The 16,506-nt window shown below is 42.5% G+C and overlaps 1 protein-coding gene across 1 annotated transcript in view; it reads left to right on the forward strand.

Moving 5' to 3' along the window:
* GRIK1 (glutamate ionotropic receptor kainate type subunit 1) overlaps positions 1–16,506 on the forward strand; it is a 248,600-nt gene that overhangs the window by 61,425 nt on the left and 170,669 nt on the right. The window contains exons 4-5 of the mRNA XM_044287731.1: positions 5,955–6,008; positions 16,130–16,303. Coding sequence (XP_044143666.1) covers positions 5,955–6,008; positions 16,130–16,303 — 228 coding nt within the window. The remainder of the gene's footprint in view (positions 1–5,954; positions 6,009–16,129; positions 16,304–16,506) is intronic.

Raw genomic sequence — 16,506 nt, forward strand, 5'->3', positions numbered from 1 at the left:
TTTGTCGTGCATCTCTTTTGACACCATCCCATGCACATTTATCCTCAGCTCGGCTGAGCGTGCATGTGTTATGAATGGGAAGGGAAGGGAAAGCCGATGCCGACAACTCTGGAGGCTTATCTCCCAAAGAAGAAAAGTATTGGGCATATTAAAATCCAACAGCTCAAGCCCAATCTTATCTCTGCCTACATCTGCAATCGGGAGAGACAGGAGAGCCCCATACACACTAGATGGTTGGCCAGTCCTGCTAAAGTCAGTATTTTCGGCCAATATACACAACAGAAAATAAAAATAATTATAATAAACAAAAATGCTTCATAGGTATTGTAATAAGGCTCGATTTCTACAGTAACTGGTGGAAAGTAGTCGTCGCACAGACTTTGTCCTCTGTATGGTGATATGACATTTTCTAACCAAAAGTAGCCTCAGTTTTTATATCTCTACAAATAACACTATTGTAATAACGTAGGGTATAAGTGGTGTCTGTCCACCAGAAAACTGCAAGTTTTATTGTAGTTATAAGGCTGTAAATGACTTTTTACGTCTACATGAGGGATTTCATGGCCTATGTGTCCTTCTACAATGAAGGTTTTTAATCCTATGTCTGCAGGTGGTGTCTGACAGATATAGTCATCCTTGTAAAAAGTGTTGCAGAACACGAATCACTGGTAATAAAGTGAGTAAGCTAAAATTCACACTATTACTGAGAAGTTTCTGTCTGGAAAATGTGTGTGAGGGTATAAATATCAGCACTCCAGCGCACATCACCTGGGATTTTAAGAAAATGACCGGAACAAACAAGTAAATAACCCAGATTTCTCAAAACTAGTCATATTCCTAAAACCCCTGGTGATGAGCGCTGTAGTCCTGATATTTATGATCTGTGGCTGCCTGCAAATTTCCTGAAAGTAATTTTGTGTCTGATTCAGTGAATTCTTTAAAAATTCAATTTGGGCCCGAATCAATTCTTTCCAAATTAAACATGCTCCAATTGCCTTGAAAATTGCTATATAAAACTCTAAGATCTCCTAGGACTTATATTTATTTTCTGGTTTATGAGAGAAAAAAAATATAAGTCCCAGAAGACCAGCAAAAGAGACCAGACACAATACTCCATTGAAGAAGAAAAAAAATAAAAAACATACAAGACAGCTCTCCTTCCAAAAGAAAATTGAGTGTCCCTGCATTATGCTTCTCTGGATGAGACATAGAAAACAGTTCTCCATCAGAAAGAAAAAGAAAGCTGAGTGTCTCAAGAGAAAATTGCCCTGGTTAGCTGAATGGCCTTTGTCCGGTTCTTGGCAATACCCTTTCTGATTATGGAGACCACCAAGTATGCATGAGGAATATTGTCTTCCAGCCAATGCTGCTATGTGTTTCTAGGGAAAATAAATGCAAATTAGCATATCTTACTTCTGCTTCTGTTGGCATCAAAGAGACTTAGTGTTCTTTTCTGTTTTTCAAAGGAAAGCTAATTTGAATATCTTTCCCAGAAACTCAAAGGTATTCAAGTTAGCTTTTCTTCCAAAATGAAAAGAACACTATGTCTAACTGATGCCATCACAAGTAAGATATTTTTCCCAGAAACAAAGAGCAGCATTGGCTGGATGACAATTGGTCTCCATAATGAAAAAGAGTAAAAATGACAACCCAAAGGCCACTCAGCTAACCAGGGCAGCACCCAGTTTTCTTTTCCTTTGAGAAGGAGAACCGTCCTTCATGTCACTTTTCTAATGGAATGTTATGTGTATTTTTCTCTCTCTGGTTCACCTGAAGCTTATCACAAGAACTTCAGGTTTGTTAGAATCTGTATTTTTTGGACAATTCCTGCTGAATTCCGAATCGATTTGCTTAACTTTACCTTTAATCCTGACTGCCTGCAACCACCACTAGAGGGAGCTTATGAGCTTACTGCATACTGTTTATACTTTGAACTCTATAATAGTCTGCAGTGAGCTCCTCTCAGCATTCTCCATTTCCTGCTACAGCGATGACGCCCATTCTCGTAGACGTGTGACCACTGCAGCCAATTAGCGGCTGGTGCAGTGTCTTGCTACATCCAGTAGTTGGCTGCAGCTGTCTCATGCCGTTGCTGCAGGAAGTGAAGAATGGCAGGGGACCGGACAGTCCTGGAACGGGAGCAGCAGGTGATTGATGAGGTGAGTAGGCATCTTTTTTCCCCCCATTTATATCCAATAATTAATTGGGACCCCAATGTGTCAGCTACGAAACAAAAGCCACATTTCATCCACAGCATCGGCTCCTTTGAGGGAGGGAGCACTTAATTTTATTTTAAAGCAAAGATTATTGCAAGTGAATGAGCAGTAGAAACATATTTCTTAGTATTTTTCTTCAGCAGGAGTCGTCTCTCAGACCTTCTTTTATCATGTGTATTCTTTCCTCTCAGTGATTTCAAAGGCTATCCCTACCCTTTGTGGAATTATTTAGACAGACAGGAACGTCGCGTCACCGCAGCCTTAATTAAGTGAACAAAACCGTTGCTTTCATTTACAAAGCCAAATAGGTTTTCATGTTAATTCTCTTGTTTAACTCCGTCATTTCCGATATTTTTAGATATAAACTGGAATGTTACAGAATATAAAATACTAAGCACATTAGTTCCCATGCTGTACATGTACTGTATGTCGCTGTCAGAGCTTGGGCACAATAGTCATACCCATGGGATTGCCTACAGGGAAGAGTGGCCCTTGATTGACAGGCTTCAACCTGCAGCATCAACAGAGATTGGAAAGAAAGCCAATCCTGCAATTTTAACCCTTGTGATGTAGTGATTGTGACATATTGTTTGTTAGTGTTTTTTGGCTCTTGTTGGCTCTTCTTATTTATACATTTTAAGAAACCTCTTTATCTCTCCCCAAAAGTCACCAGCAATAATACTAAATGTGAGACAGGGAAGAGAGAAGCTGGAGGGGGTATGCGGCTGCAGTTTATCTCCCTCTTAGGGTGTAAGGCTGCATGCTGTGAGAGGGGAGGAGGGACCAAAAGTTGAGTAGACATTTGGTTGTCTCTCATCAGTAGCATCACGGCTTACTCAGGCACAAAAAGAGAAAATGTGTATTTCAGAAGACAAACGGAAGGGATGGAAAAGGACATCCTTGGTTGCACTATATTTTATATTCCTCTGTAGCTGCATAAGGAGCACATTTTTTTAATAATAATAAAAGGGATCCTTCAAAGGGGTTCTCTGAGACTATTGACCTATGCTCAGGATAGTTTATCGATATCAGACTGGCAGGGTCCAACTCCTCCTGACACCATTTCAGATCAGGTGTTTGCAGGAGCTCCAGCACCAGATTCATACAGCCGGGGCTGGTTACTGCAGCGCTACTCCCACTACAGAGTGTGTACAGAGCTGTGTAGTTCCAGTACCTCATTTTGATGTCAGAGCTCCTGCAAACAGAATAGGTCATCAATAATTCTGATTCTGGATAATCCTTTTTGTCAGCCTGTAGCACTCCCGTCGTTGTGAAACTACCATGCCCTGACAGCCACAATTATGTTAGCTTTAGAGCAGAAATCTTCCAGCGTCCAAGCATAGACTTTAGCATACTAGGAAATGAATTCTGTACACCAGGCACTGCCCAGTAATCAGGTGTACAGAAAACTGCATGATAAGTGATCAGCTACCCTTTGGGGGATGACAGATTTGTTGTCTGGTTCCACTTCATTGTGAATTCTGCTCTGGGGTATAATGCAGACTGTAACCTCAACGTGCAAAATAAGCAAAGCAATGTACTTACAAAGGGACTCAATTTACAGATTATACTAACGATGGATACACCCGTAAAATGCCCAGACCATAAAAGGTTTGATCTCTGTGATTTATGGACACTTACTGAGTAATCATATCTGTAAAGAATAAATCAAGGCAACTGGACGTACTGTAGATTTCTTGAAGACGTTTCACTCGTTCTTCCAACGAGCTTTCTCAATTCTGAGTGACTGTACAAGAATTCTCTGGTAATAGATATTTACATATTTATTCCCAGAGAATTCTTGTACATTCACTCAGAATTGAGAAAGCTCGTTGGAAGAACGAGTGAAACATTTTCAAGAAATCTACAGTAAGTCCAGTTGCCTTGATTTATTCTTTACAGATATACTATGACCTGGATAAATGAGAACCTTCACAGACATACTGAGTAATCATACCTCAGGACTACAAGAGGTGAAAGCATCTTGGATAGGTGACATATTAGATGATGTCTGGGACTGGCTGTTACACCAAACCCAACAATTGTCCCTAAGCCCAGAATACCGTGTGTCCTAAATGTATCTATTGCATAGAGTGTACAGAACCCTGGCTTTTCTATACAAAATAGGGGTACGAGATAGAGCCCAATGTGTGAGATGCGCGGGAACCACAGCAGATTTAGCTCTTTTGGAGCTCTCCAAAGCTCTGCCTTTTAGGCAGCAAACCTAACTAAACTTAGAAGGGTTTACCAGTTGACCATTCCTAATGATCCCCTGATGTATGTTTTGGAATATGCAGATAACCTTCTTCTGCTAGACGGTGATGAGTTGGCGATAGGTCCTCAACTGATCTAGAAAACTTATAGCATCCCTCTGGCTGGATCCGGTTGCCCCAGCCATAGGAGCGCTCATGAAAAGAATGTCGACTCTCATCAGGTTAGAAAAGGGAATCTTTACTAAACTGGGTGCACCTTAAAAATACACTTCTCAACAGCACACTTGGATAGAACACCATTGGCTGACTATCCTACGCCCTGTAAATGATAAGCCTGGATATGCTTGACAGACCCTGTGGGCTATGCTTTCTCTATACAATATGAAGTGAGGTGGTAAAGCCTGGGATAGGCTTAAAGGGGTTATCCAATACTATAAACTGCACCCCCCCCCCCATATGCCGGACCCCTCACAGGGAAGCAGGGAGCGGGGTAAGGCTACTTTCACACTAGGGTTTTTAATGGATCGGCAGGGTTCAGCAAAAACGCTTCCGTTACTGATAATACAACTATCTGTTATGAACGGATCCGATTGTATTATCTTTAACATTGCCAAGGCGGATCCGTCATGAACTCCACTGAAAGTCACTGAAGGACGGATACGTTTTCTATTGTGTCAGAGAAAACGGATCCGTCCCCATTGACTTGCATTGGGGATCATGCCGGATGCATCTTGCTCCACATCCCAGGACGGAAAGAAAAATACAACATTTTGCGGTTTGCTCTCCGGTATGGGAAAGCAACTAAATGGAACAGAAGGCATTCTGGAGCTCTCTGTTATGTTCAGTTCAGTTTTGTCCCCATTGACAATAAATGAGGAGAAAACTGAAGCCTTTTTTTCCGGTATTGAGCCCCTATAACGGATCTCAATATCGGAAATCTAAAACGCTAATGTGAAAGTACCCTAAGAATATTCCCAGTTGGGGGCCCGGCAAATGGGGGGGGGGCAGTTTATAGTATTGGATAACCCATTTAATATCTATAGGTTGACACTTAGAGGGTCATTTATTAAGACCAGCGTTTTAAACGCTGATCCGAATAAGGCCTTGCTCTGGCGGCGGTCCACCGAAGTATTGCAGAGGTGCCGGATAGGGAGGGAAGGGAAAGTTAGACTGGGGGTTATCATTGTTATGGAGCGAAATGCTATTTTCTTCATGTATCTTGACTGTACGTGCCTATACGCGGTGTTGTAATTGTACTTTGAGAAACATGTAATAAAAACAATCTGATTTAAAAAAAAAAAAAGATGGACATACCCTTTAAATTTAGTTTGCCTTCCCTGCACTCCACAGTCTATATGTGCAGCTGATCCTCCCACCTGTCAGTGTACTGGGAGAGGTCTTCTCCAAACTCCTTCAATGCAATTCTCTAATAGTATTTTGTGTAGAAGAAATCTTTCTAGTCTTGCACTTCTGGAGCAGCTGGAGACTTGCCCTTGTTCTCAATGACTGTTTTCTTTTTTGGCAGATCCTCTCCATGGGAATGATGACTGAATATTACCATTACTTCTTTACAACAATGGTAAGACCCTCAGCCTTCAACGTCTTCACAGATGCATAGGAAGACGTATCATTTATATCATGTGTCTTGACATTACATCTCTTGGTTGAACTTGATAGACTTATATCTTTATTCAAGTACTGTTAGGGAGGGTTTACATCACGTTTTACTCCTCCGTTTGACGTATACGTTAGGGAAAAAAAGGATACAAAAACGCAGCCCAACACGTTCTTGTATCCTGCACAGTCCGGTAAAAAAAGTATATTTTTTTTTTACAATGGAACTCTATGTTGAACAGATGCCACTGTATGGCATCAGTCTGAGGCATCCATTTAACATGTACTTTTTTTATATACGTTAAATGGATGGGAAAAACGTGATGTGAACCCAGCCTAACAGTATGGTTTCTACACTGTAGCAGCCTGTGCCTGTTATGCTCATTGTATGTTTATTAGAGATAAGCAAATTTTTCAAAATAATAAATTTGCAGCGAACTATTTTAAAAAACTGCTATTTTCTGGCTGCAGAGAGCCTTTATAGCGGTGTAGAACACTGTGCCTTGAAGTAATACACATAGGGAGTCTGCTGTGGTAGTGAAATAATACTGTGAGTCAGTATGACATACAGATGACAGGCGTCGCTCTTAGAAACACTGCACACTTCATTTATTAGGGCAGTTCCGGGGCCAAAACTGACCAAATAACTCAAGTATAAACTCAGCCTTACAGGTCGGTGTTAGCGACAAGAAGAAGCGTACTCCATTTACACCGTCGTCAGCTGATTCCACATAGATGTCTACAGAACCTGTTCTATTAAACGCTTATACAAGTTGAGCCCCCGACAGAGTGGAGAGGGTGTCAGCAGTAAGTTTGTGTTGACGTCACTGATTAATTTGCCCTTCCTCTGATCCGTCTGAACAATAGCCCACAAAAAAACGGATCCTGTCTGTGGAGCATCCGCCTTCACTCGGTCAGCATTTGGTCAGTAATCCATCAGTATTGCTAATGCCCCAAAAAAAACAGGAGTGGATCCAAAACAGAGCTGACACGTGAACGGACTAGTAGCATGTTTTCTGTGTTTTGTACCCACTCCTGCTTTTGGCTACCAAATAACAAGCCAATTTTTGGTGGGAATAGAAATAATGTTTATTTAACAAACAGGATATTATCATAAGGGGCAAAACCACAAGATTTAAAAGACAAACTGGAAAAACAAAGTGCTTCATCAACAAGAATGGATAGACGACCAGTGTCGAGGTGACCACGATGTTGATGCATACGGATCAAGAAATGTATGGGGTTATGGCTGATAACTGGAGAACAGTCCAGCAAACAAGCCAACTCCAGCTCATTCCTACAGCGCAGGCTACACAATCACAGCTGGAAGGTAACTGGTCGGTACAGACAACACCCGAAAATCTTCATAAATAAGCCTTAGTATGTGCAGGTCTCAGAGCCGCTGTAACAGAAGGGTAAGAAGCTGTACAACATTTAGTAAGCACTGCAGGAATCATGTCTAAGACATGTAAGATGTCCAGGAGGTCCCGAACATAGTGGACAAGGTCCGAGATGAGTCATCCATGTGTTCAATACTGGATGTTATTCATGGCCACCTCTGTGATGAATCCCAGCAATCAGATTAGGTAGTCCTTACTGAGGAACTTCACAATGCGGTGATGGCACAGATGCCGTCACCTTGACGAGCTGGGTTGCTGAAGTGGATTCTAAAGTGTCTGAAGAACTGCTAGTAAAGACATTGGAATAAATTGTTCACTTCCTCCAACGTGACCTCATCCTGAGGTCTCTCTCTGCACTTATTCCATAAAGTCTAGAAGTCCTCTGCGTGGATAACATAACAAATGTCCATGAAAGGTTCGACGGGCACAGATAAAACAAGCTCAGTGGGTGACACTGATCCAGACACGTCATACCCGGTCCTCATCACTGCTAGCCAACTAAGGTCCTGAGAACTGATCACCAGCTTACCCAAACAACAGTCAAAGTTTCTTTGGAACCACATACCTATGATAGCTGTGAGCGTCTCGGAGCCATTATACAGGAAGAGCGAAAGTGAAGTAAATGTCTTTGGTAACACCTCCAATAGATCGTCCTCTGTGTACGTCCTGCAGAACCAACCTGTCCACACAATCCAGTCCTCTGCTTGCTTTAGTGAGTGGAGGCTTTGATGAAATCTGTATGAGCACAGCCAATGGATCTCTGTCCTTTCCTTTGAGTCCAGGTAAACAGGAAAATGTGTCTTTTAGGTTCAGCTCCGAGCCCACTTCAATGGCAAGACCCTTCTGCTACTCGGCAGCTAGGTGGGCAGACAGGTGCTTGGAATACTCTTTCAGTCTGGTGTATGAGAAATTATATATCAGTGTCACACTGTACAGTGTCCATTGTTTTTGAAGGAGCCAAGCAGCCTGTGCCAGATCAAGAGTTTCCTCCAAGGGGGTGCACTGCAGGATTTTTCTTTTAGACAAACTTCGCAATGCAGACCATCGACGTGCAGAGGTCAAGCTTCCAGGAGGATACCTTGAGCTGTGAAAATGACTGCTCATTCATGCCGATGACCTTCTTCTGGCGGGTAACACCCCATCAGTTGGTGTTTGCATATCCTTGTGATAAATCATGTTCCTGTTCACTGACTGTAAACAGAGATATTGACAGACAAATGTATCAAACTCTGCTGCCATCTTTGTAGGTGCCACGTCTCCAGTCCCCTGACCAGCCAGATTTACTAGCATCTGTTCCAGGACATGAAGTAGTGGAATGACGTTGTTCATCCCGTATTCCTGGCGACTGACAAATAACGTGGCCTCCTCAAAGGCCTGAGCAAACGGCAGGTGTAACGCATGATCTGCCACTGGCTGACATCAAAGTACTCCTGTCCACTTTGATCGTCAAGAAATCGTTGATGGCCTTTCTCTGTTCGTATAGTCGGTCCAACATATGGAGGGTGGAATTCCAACAGGCGGAAACATCGCATATAAGCCTTTGTTGGGGGATGCCGTTCTGCTGCTGCAGCTCAAGGAGGGTGTGCTTTGCAGTGTATGAGTGGCTGAACTGCATGCAAAGTTTCCTGGCTATTTTTAGGATGTCTTGCAAATGGGTGGAAGACTTCAGGAACCGCTTGACAACCAGAGTGAGCACGTGTGCCATGCAGGGTGCATGGATAAGCCCTCCTTGACGCAGCGCCGACACCATGTTCTTCCAGTTGTGAGTCACCATGGTTCAGATTTTGAGTTGTCGCGGAGAAAGCCAGGATTCTATTTCTTGCTGAAGGACATGGAGCAGTTCCTCCCCTGTGTAACTCCGTTCGCCCAGGCAAACCAGATGTAGAACAGTGTTAGAGTGATGAGAAGGGTTACACATGGCTTGCATACACTACATGCCTCCAACATAATTCTTGGATCTCTACATGAAAATAATGTATTTGGTGTAAATCGCGAGAGGGGCATATTTGGAGACATTGAGTTCACAAGAGATACAGAGCAGCGGAGTTTACTTAGAAATTTTAAATTTCAACACTGCGTAATTCAGCCCATACAGCAAAAGGAGGTGTACAGTCACCCATCAATTTTCCCCAAAAAAGCCAGTTTCACATAACACATTTCACCACTGCACTATTCGGCCCATACCGCAAAAGGAGGTGTACAATCACCCATAAATTTGTTTAAAAAAAACCTGTGTCACATAAAGAATTTCACCACTAAGGAAGTCGTTCCATACCGCAAAAGGAGGTGTACATTCACCCATACATTTTCAGAAAAAAAATCTGTCATTTCTAAAAAATTTCACTGCAAAAAGGACTTTACCACATTTAACTGCACCGCTGAATGGCAAGTAGGCCCTTAATTGAGAGGGGTCGCACATGGCTTTCATACACTACATGCCTCCAACAAAATTCTTGGATCTCTACATGAAAATAATGTATTTGCTGTAGGGGCATTGCTGGAGACATTGACTTCACAAGAGATACAGAGCAGCAGAGTTCAGCCACCTCTATTTGCTTCCTGCTGTTTACTGCTCCTGAAATAAAATTGGGGCAACCAGCTTCCTCTGATATGTATGCCTACGGATTCTTTTTGTTATGGCTTTGCATAGAGCAAGATTGTTACTCACAATTCTGATGGAACTCCTCTTCTTAAGAAACTGGACTTGGACTCCAAAGCAGACGCTGTCCTGTCATGTGCTGTGGAGATCGAATGCACACGGAGCAGATAAAAACACATGAATGTTTACAACTTAGTGAAGCTGCTTGATGTAATTGTGAATAGCTGGTAATGGCAAAGTCTGCTGGTGTGTTGTCATCAGCGTCTTCATTATGTTTACTGCAGGACCCACAACGACATCATTCGGTCCATACTGCAAAAGGAGGTGTACAATCACCCATCAATTTTACTGAAGAAAATATAGTTGAAATAAAAAATTTAACCAATGACAGGATAATGGGATTCAGTTCATACAGAAGAAAGTCTACTATCAGCCATACATTTTTCCCAAAAAAGCCAGTTTCACATAAAAAATTTCACTAATCCGCATTTCCGGAGCGTGCCGCCGATCTTCCAGTTCGCGGCTCTGGAAAAAAATAGAACATGTCCTATTCTTGTCCGCAATTGCGGACAAGAATAGTCATTTCTATGGGGGTGCCGGCCGGGTGTATTGCGGATCCGCAGTTTACTACGGACATAAGTGAATTGCAAAATAACCGTGGAGCCCCAGTTATGGGTCTTCAACACCGTGAAAGCCAGATACCCCTCAAAGGAAGGAAAACCAAGCAAAGGGGTCACTAGATCCACCATATTAAGTGGTTCTTATGTCAATATTCCGCTCTTTTACAAGGCTTAAGGATGTAACAGGGGAAGACCTAAGCCAGTTATCTATCCACAGACAACTGTTTCAGAGTGTTACACACACACACAAGTTCTCAAAGTCACAGAAAGGAAGATGAGAAGAGATAAAGCCTCTAGCCAGACTATCCCCACATTTTCTTCACATTTAATGAAAGTAGACAAATGGCTGCTCTTTACACTCGTTGGCGGATTCATGCAACTTTGCGCAACGTTTTGCAGAAAATGCCTAAATGTCAAATATAGCACAGGGCAGGAACTACAGAATGCTATGCATGCTTTACACCTAGTTTCTCTGAGCTAGGGATAGGGATATTGGTCTAACAGGAGTTTAAAAAATACTAGTGAGAAAGAGAGTAATAATAGAGTCCCTTTTTAGGTTGGGTCTTTTCTTAATAAATTCATCTCCATTATTATTATTATTTTGTTGCTTCCTTAAAGGTGTTCTCCAGGACTAAATTTTTTTTCTCAAAATCCCACAGCCTGTCTCTCTAAATGGAAGATTAGGGATGAGCAAACCCGAACTTTACACATCCGTGTTCGGTGTTCGGGGTGGTGGAGGAATCCCATTATGGATTCCGTTATAACGGAATATAACTGAATACTATGACGAAATGCAAAACGGAAGCCTTTAAGAGACATTCCGTTTTGATCCATCATAATAGAAGTCTATGGCCAAGCATAACGGATCCGTCTGGTTTCCGTTTCGCAGAACTTTGTTTTTCGTCCTGCATATCGGAAACCAGGCGGATCCGTTATGCTTGGCCATAGACTTCTGCTCTCCACTGCTCCAGTCCTCGGTGCTGGCTCCCACAAGTTCACGTACTACTCCCAGACTGTTTACATCTGGCAGTGCATGGACCGTTTTACTGCTGAAGCAGTTATTGGCTGCAGTGGAGCATGTGACCATGCACACGCACCGTCAGATGTAAACAGTTCAGGGACTGGAACATGGACATGGGGGAGCAGGTAAGTGCACAGGACCGGAGCAGTGGAGAGCAGGTAAGTATAAATCTTATGTTTACAAAGGTAGGCTGTGGGCATTAGAGAAAAAAAAGTATTTATTCCTGGAGAACCTCTTTAACAAAGGCTTATTATTTTATGAATTACTTTTTAATTAATTATAATTCAATCATTCAAGAGAAACCAAGACGGGATTAAATGAGGACCACCCTCTCCTCTATGCCCCATACAGCAAAAGATCAGGGCCCTAAACTCCTATTATGTTCATAAAGGCTATGGACACCTTCAGGGCAATTTTTTTATAATAGCATTTTACTTATTTTAGGCTAAAAATATTTTTTTCAGTAGGTCTTTATTAAACACCTTCAGACGTTTTTGAGTTACAGGGGTTAAGAATCAGTCTGTTTGCAGAGTATCTGTTCTATCTCATCAGCTCACAGCTCATGTGAAACCTTATCTCTTATTTCAATATTCTTATCAGTTTCATAAGAGTGTAGATATAATGAATGTATATGAGGTCAGAAGATTAGATATAAGGCTTCACATGAGCTGTCAGCTGACAGGACTGAGAAGTGATACTCTGCAAACAGACTGATTTTTAACCCCTGTATCTCAAAAACAGCAGAAAATGAGTACAATTCAATAATAAAACAAATTTGGCCAGAAGATGTTCATAGCCTTTAAGCATCCTTCTTGTATTCTATTGTGCACATTGTTAGGCTCTTGAGAATGGCTGTGCTCTGGAAGGCCTGTGTATGTATATAGTTATGTAACATAAAGGGCACCACATTGGGGACTAGGTTTGCCCATTTTGTCTATTAAACATGGCCCTTTAATTTTATAAGTGAAATGTCCTACAGAAACTGGTGATTAGTGGGTAGGTGGCATGTGACCTCCGGGATGGAAGATCCAGGAACTGAACTATTCCACTTATAATATAGAAGATTAGTGAAATGTCTTCCTTTATAACTACCATCTCAGAATAGCTATTTATTACCATTGTGACATTTCATTATATTAAGCATGAAATTTTAGTTTGGGCTCACAGTCGTGACTCGTGAATCGAATTGTCACTATAATTATTGGAGCATTTTTTATTTGCTATGATATTATTTCATTCTGTATACATTTCCACACAGTAAAAAGGAAAGGAGTCCATGCATAGAATGAGGTCTCCTCTGGGATGAAAGCAGGGAACTTTAATTCAATTCATTTTCTCATCCCAGAGGTCAAGGAATAGCTTTGAGCTCCTGCACTGTACTAGTAGCAAACTATTCCACTCTTTCTGTTTCTAAGCAAAAACAAATCCTGATACGTACGCAAGAAATTTCCAAATTATTTGTTATTTTTAGATAGAAAAAAAAGTCATATTTTTCAGCCTATTAGACTCACCTGCCTATAAGACGCACCTAGATTTTAGAGGAGGACAATAAGAAAAAAATTTTTTTTGTTAGATCTCAGCTCACAGCCCAATCCGACCCCCAATGTTAATAAGACCTCAGCTCATAGCCCCAATCAGACCCACAGTGTTAATAAGACCCTTAATCAGACCTCAGATCAGACCCCCAATGTTAATAAGACCCCTATAAGACCTCAAATCAGACCCACAATCAGACCTCAGCTCAGACTCTAATGTGAATGACCCCAAATAAAACCTCAGATTAGAGCCCCAATAAAAATAAGACCCCCCATTCAGGCTCCAGGTGAGGCCCCCATGCCTCAGAGCAAATAAAAAAAAAAAAAAACACGCCATGGGCTCCCAGGATCCAGCTCTCTCTTTTTCCTGCCGTATGCTGTGCTGTGAACTGACACGTCACAGAGCGCCCTCACGCTGTGCACAGTCACAGCACATCCGACGGAAGAGGACCAGGAAGCGGTAAGTACAGAGTACGGGCAACGCTGCATTCGCCGCTTCCTGGTCCTCCGGTACTAATGAACGCGCTCATTAGTATTCACCCCATAAGACGCAGTGACATTTTCCCCCTAGTGCGTCTTATGAGGTGAAAAACACAGTAATGCATTTCTACCTATACGTAAAATTAGAAATACATGGCTGCTTTCTTCCAGAAACAGCACCACACCTGTTCATGGGTTGGGTATAGAATTGCATCTCAGCTCTATTGAAGTAAATGGATCTGAGATGCAATACCACATTCAACCTGTGAACAGGTAAGGAGCTGTTTGTAGTCAGTAATAGTTTAAATCTAACCAGTCTCCAATAGTGTTAGAAATTTGGGGCCACTTTCCTCTGGAAAAGCTGGGTTATAACCAATATGACTGCCCCTACAGCTCCCCGCAGTGGGCATTGTCAAGCTTACCCAGAATTTGTAGGGCGGGAATGTATCACTGTATTTCTAGCCAGATTTGTGGTTCAGGGGTTATTACCTTATGCTGCCCCCTGGAGATCACCTAGGGAAGTGACCATGATGGGTGACCATGTAATACATAGTGGTTACAGAGTGAGAGCTGCTCTTCAGCTGTCTATGCTGGTGTCCCAAACAGGATGGCTTTTTTTTCTGTGACATCTATATGCTCTGATGTGGTTTTTGGATGAACATGGGTGGAGGTGGTTTTGAGCAGGCAGTAAAAAAGTTGTCACATGAAAAATATTCAGCATTTTTCAATGCAATCAAATCTATCTGTATAGCGCCACCTGCTGTTTGTTGCTCAACTTATATCTTTAGCCACCTCAGTAACATTGCGGTGAGGTGGTTGCACATGCTTAGTTACATTCTTCACTTCAACTCGCGCCAGCCATATCGACTGTTGGACAGAATGGACATGACCCCTGAGAAAGAGCACACCCACTGAGCTGCAGCAGAAAGGATACACACCCTGGGCTATGATAGGGAGAACTTAAGCAGAATGGACATGCCCCCCAAGAACGAGCACACTCACTGAGCTACAGCAGAAAGGATACACACCCTGGGCTATGATAGGGAGAACGTAAGCAGAATGGACATGCCCCCCAAGAACGAGCACACTCACTGAGCTACAGCAGAAAGGATACACACCCTGGGCTATGATAGGGAGAACGTAAGCAGAATGGACATGCCCCCCAAGAACGAGCACACTCACTGAGCTACAGCAGAAAGGATACACACCCTGGGCTATGATAGGGAGAACGTAAGCAGAATGGACATGCCCCCCAAGAACGAGCACACTCACTGAGCTACAGCAGAAAGGATACACACCCTGGGCTATGATAGGGAGAACTTAAGCAGAATGGACATGCCCCCCAAGAACGAGCACACTCACTGAGCTACAGCAGAAAGGATACACACCCTGGGCTATGATCGGGAGAACTTAAGCAGAATGGACATGCCCCCCAAGCAGGAGCACACTCACTGAGCTACAGCAGAAAGGATACACACCCTGGGCTATGATAGGGAGAACTTAAGCAGAATTGACATGCCCCCCAAGAACGAGCACACTCACTGAGCTACAGCAGAAAGGATACACACCCTGGGCTATGATAGGGAGAACTTAAGCAGAATGGACATGCCCCCCAAGAAAGAGCACACTCACTGAGCTACAGCAGAAAGGATACACACCCTGGGCTATGATAGGGAGAACTTAAGCAGAATGGACATGCCCCCCAAGAACGAGCACACTCACTGAGCTACAGCAGAAAGGATACACACCCTGGGCTATGATAGGGAGAGCTGAAGCAGAAAGTAAATGACCCCACCTCTGAGAAAGGACACTCCCCTGAGCTGCAGCAGAAAGAACAAGCCCCCTGAGCTGTCATAGGGAGAAAGCTGAAGCAGAAAGGGCATGTCCTCTGAGAAAGGACACACTCCCTGAGCTGTCAGCCTGAAGAAAATGTATCACAGCAATTGAAGCATTGAATGGGGGTGCTCTGGATCCACATGCGGTACAGTGCTGGTTCTAGCTTTGTTAGAAAGAGATTGTCATGTATTATATGAGGTCTGATTTTCATTGTTTTCCACTAATATTAGAGTAACCCTTTTATACATTTAATATATATGTTGTCACGTAAACCATTAAATTGCACCCATCTCATGGATGAAAATGTTTCTGCATATTTTACAGTGCCTAAGTAGCAATGCCACACTATGTTAAAATGTACATATTTCTTAAGAAAGCTCCTTTAATGTACAATTTATAAAACTTTTTTTTACCAGGGGTTTGTTGCCCCTTTTCTAAGATAGAGCAGAGTACTGTTCATCCTGATCTTCGTAGTTCATTAACATCACGCCAGAGCTACTGTGAACTCTTTATATTCAAGTGTCAGGTGTAAATCTCTTTGTAATCTGTGTAAGCTTTGCTCGGACTCATGTATAATTTATGTCTTGTCTTGTAGGACCTCTTTGCTCTTGACCTCGAGCCATACAGATACAGTGGAGTTAATATGACTGGATTCCGCCTGCTTAACATTGACAATCCTCAAGTGTCATCCGTGGTTGACAGGTGGTCTATGGAACGTCTTCAAGCACCACCCAAGCCTGAGACCGGTCTTCTAGATGGAATGATGACAGTGAGTAAACATGGAAGGTCTTACCTAGTACTATATCAAGGTCCAGGTTCATATTCTTGTCCAGTATTAAATTTTCTAGGCACTTCCTATACCAAAACCTTTTGGGATTGAGATCGAAACTGACTACTGACCATAAGAGGAATCCTAACAATAGACAGAAGGTTAAATGGGTTGTCACAGATGAACAATTTCTTTCTATAGGC

Source organism: Bufo gargarizans, chromosome 3 (assembly GCF_014858855.1).
Source record: "Bufo gargarizans isolate SCDJY-AF-19 chromosome 3, ASM1485885v1, whole genome shotgun sequence".
NCBI lineage: Eukaryota > Metazoa > Chordata > Amphibia > Anura > Bufonidae > Bufo > Bufo gargarizans.